The sequence below is a fragment of the Pinus tabuliformis genome, chromosome 3_2 (assembly GCF_031772625.1).
Source record: "Pinus tabuliformis cultivar Carrire ecotype Pingquan chromosome 3_2, CPIR1, whole genome shotgun sequence".
Taxonomy (NCBI): Eukaryota; Viridiplantae; Streptophyta; class Pinopsida; order Pinales; family Pinaceae; genus Pinus; species Pinus tabuliformis.
In genome coordinates, this window is record NC_142302.1 from 98,309,017 (window position 1) to 98,311,753 (window position 2,737).

The 2,737-nt window shown below is 42.7% G+C and overlaps 1 protein-coding gene across 1 annotated transcript; it reads left to right on the forward strand.

The window, feature by feature from the left end:
* The first annotated feature begins 1,716 nt into the window (after positions 1-1,716).
* LOC149180013 (uncharacterized) lies at positions 1,717-2,340 on the forward strand. The gene is made up of 2 exons (XM_089413731.1): positions 1,717-1,882; positions 2,168-2,340. The coding sequence occupies exons 1-2, from the start codon at positions 1,717-1,719 to the stop codon at positions 2,338-2,340; spliced, it is 339 nt and encodes a 112-aa protein (XP_089269857.1).
* Positions 2,341-2,737: the final 397 nt, after the last annotated feature.

Sequence of the window (2,737 nt, forward strand, 5' to 3'; positions counted from 1 at the left end):
TTTAATGGTGGGAATCTATTGATCAGGCCTACAAGCACTTGTGTGTCCATCCCTTGCCTTTCTCCATCATTTTTTTCACCTCCTTGTGCTTCTCATTGTGCTTCTACAGGAACTTCCTGTAGAAATTGTGGGAAACTAGGCATGCATTTCAAAAAGTGGTTTGGCAAGCATGGTAGCTTCCTCAAAGGTTCAGAAGTCCTCATGCAATCTTCCAACTCCTCCTCCATCATCTCCATACCTGCATCACAGCCAAAATTCATTTTGTCATACCATGCAAACTCATGCAAAGTGCCTTGAAGCAAAAATACCTAGAGCCAAATTTGTTTTTGCCATAACTTGAAAACCATGCATCCATTTGACAAACCGTTTTATGGGGAATTGTACAAGGTTGATGACAACATGCTTGAGCAGTTTCATGCAATTCCGGTGCACGGTTTCCAAGAAATCAACCTCCATCACCATCAGCCATTTTTGCATTTTCTCCATGACCGTGCATCCGTTTCAAAACCTGTTTCATGGGGAGATGCACATGGGTGATAGTAGCCTACCACAGTAGTTTCAGCCGATTCCGATGCACGGTTTCCGAGAAATCGAGCTCTGAAATCTTCAGCCATTTTCCATTTTTCTCGAAATCCGTGCATCCATTGATCACGAATTTGCTATGGGAGATGCATAATGATGGTAGGAACATGCTCACCGAGTTTCAGATCAAACCGATCTACCGTTTGGGAGAAATGGCAAAAAGAAGTTCTGGTTGTGACCATGCAGCAGCAGCAACTTGAACATGCAGAGTTGAACGTGGAAATGAACGCGTGCAGCTTAGATCCGTCTAGAGGGCACCTGCACAAGAAAAAAACAGCCATAAATCATCAGTCAAGCCACCATACATGCAGCAAATGAAGATCAACACATGCATGCAGCAACACGCTTCACAATCAGCCGTTTAACTTGCAGGTACGTGACTAAACTTGTTCCTCTGTTTGCATGAATCTAATCTAAAGCAATGCATGAATGAATGAGATGAGTGGGTTCAGCCAAGAAGGGAGCCACGTTCAATTGCACTCAGCAAGGCAAAAATCACGCATGCATGGATCAGCCATTCACGTGAAGTTCAAAAACAAAACACAGTCAGTTGGGGATATTCTAAACTCTAAGTGCAACTAATGGAATTGAATACAAGCAGAGAACAAATAAATAACAACAGCAGTTCATGACATTACTGCAGTTCTAAAAAGCCACGCACGCTTGGCCACTGCACTCCTTCACCACAAATCACGCAAACATTAATCAACGCTCGGCTGAAACTCACAGATGGTTGCCAACTTGCACTTGCATCATGTTTTACTCGGAGTATACATCCTCTGCCTCCACAGTTGACTTAACCTATCGTCCTCCACTGAGTTTCCTACCTGGTTCAAATTTCACTCGTGCATCGGGCTCACTCAAAGGCAGAATCACGTTCTACAGGAAATGGGTGGGGTCTTCTACAGGAAAGTGCAGCAGAGCAGCGAAGCTTGAGTTTCTCTTCATCAAGTTTGGAGCTTGAAGAAAGGTGAAAATAGCTGAGGTGGATCATGCTATTTTATTGTTTGTTCACTTGCACGTGATATTGTAGAGGGTATGAAAGCCGTGGAATTTCTTTTAGAGCTTTCAAAGGATATGGCTGTGTGTGAACAGATTGGCAAGGTACAAGGTTGTATCCCCCTCCTTGTAACAATGTCAAATAGCGACAATCCTAAAGCTGTTAAGGATGCAAACGGAGTTCTGGAGAATCTCCCATACAGTGAGCATAATGTAGTGCAAATGGCACAGGCGAACTATTTCAAGCCCTTGATACAGAACCTGAGAGAAGGGTCTGACACAATGAAGATTGTTATAGCAAGTAAGTTGTGAGAGATAGGTTTAACAGATGAAAACAACGCTGCATTGCTCAAAGAGGGAGTTGTATTTCCACTTCTTGAAATGATTTCAAATGTTAATTTGAAGTCAAAGTTAGCAGCCATTGGGGCACTTCAAAATCTTTCAAGTTTACCTGAGAATGCATTACAAATGATCAAAGATGGGGTGGTCTGACCCATCTTGGACCTTCTATGCACACCACCATCAACTATATTTACTTTGAGAGAAAAAGCTGCTAATACCTATGCAAACCTTGCTATGTCTACAGCATTGCCCCAAAGAACAAATGACACAGCAGCTGCATTATTGGGATCTGATGAGATCATATACCAGCTATTATCTTTAATAAATTGGACACCACCTTCAATACATGGAAGCATTGTTCGAGCATTCCATGCCATTTGTTGTGTACCAGTAGCTGTTGAGGCAAGGACAAATTGATCTATCTTATGTTCTGTTCTGCTTCTGTTATCAATTCTTAGTAGAAGTTCAATAAGAATGCCATTCGATTCAGTTAAAGGCCTGGAAACACTCTTTCCCATCCAGATTTGGCATGCACTATCTATTCTCGGGCAGCTCATTGTACTTGTGTGCTTTTGTAATACATTAGACTTGCCATTCATGTTGGATTCGTCAGCTTTCAGGCAGCACAGTTCAAGGAGAAGGAACCCCCAGCCAAGCAAGTAAAATCAGTGAAATTGGTTCTACAGGAAGTTAGCAGACTGCTTCTACAGGAAGACAGAGACCGTTTCTACAGGAAGCCAGCGAACAGTTTCTACAGGAAAGTCTGAAAAGCGGGAAGCCAAAGGAGAAATCAGCCGAGATGCTAGCCAAGGAA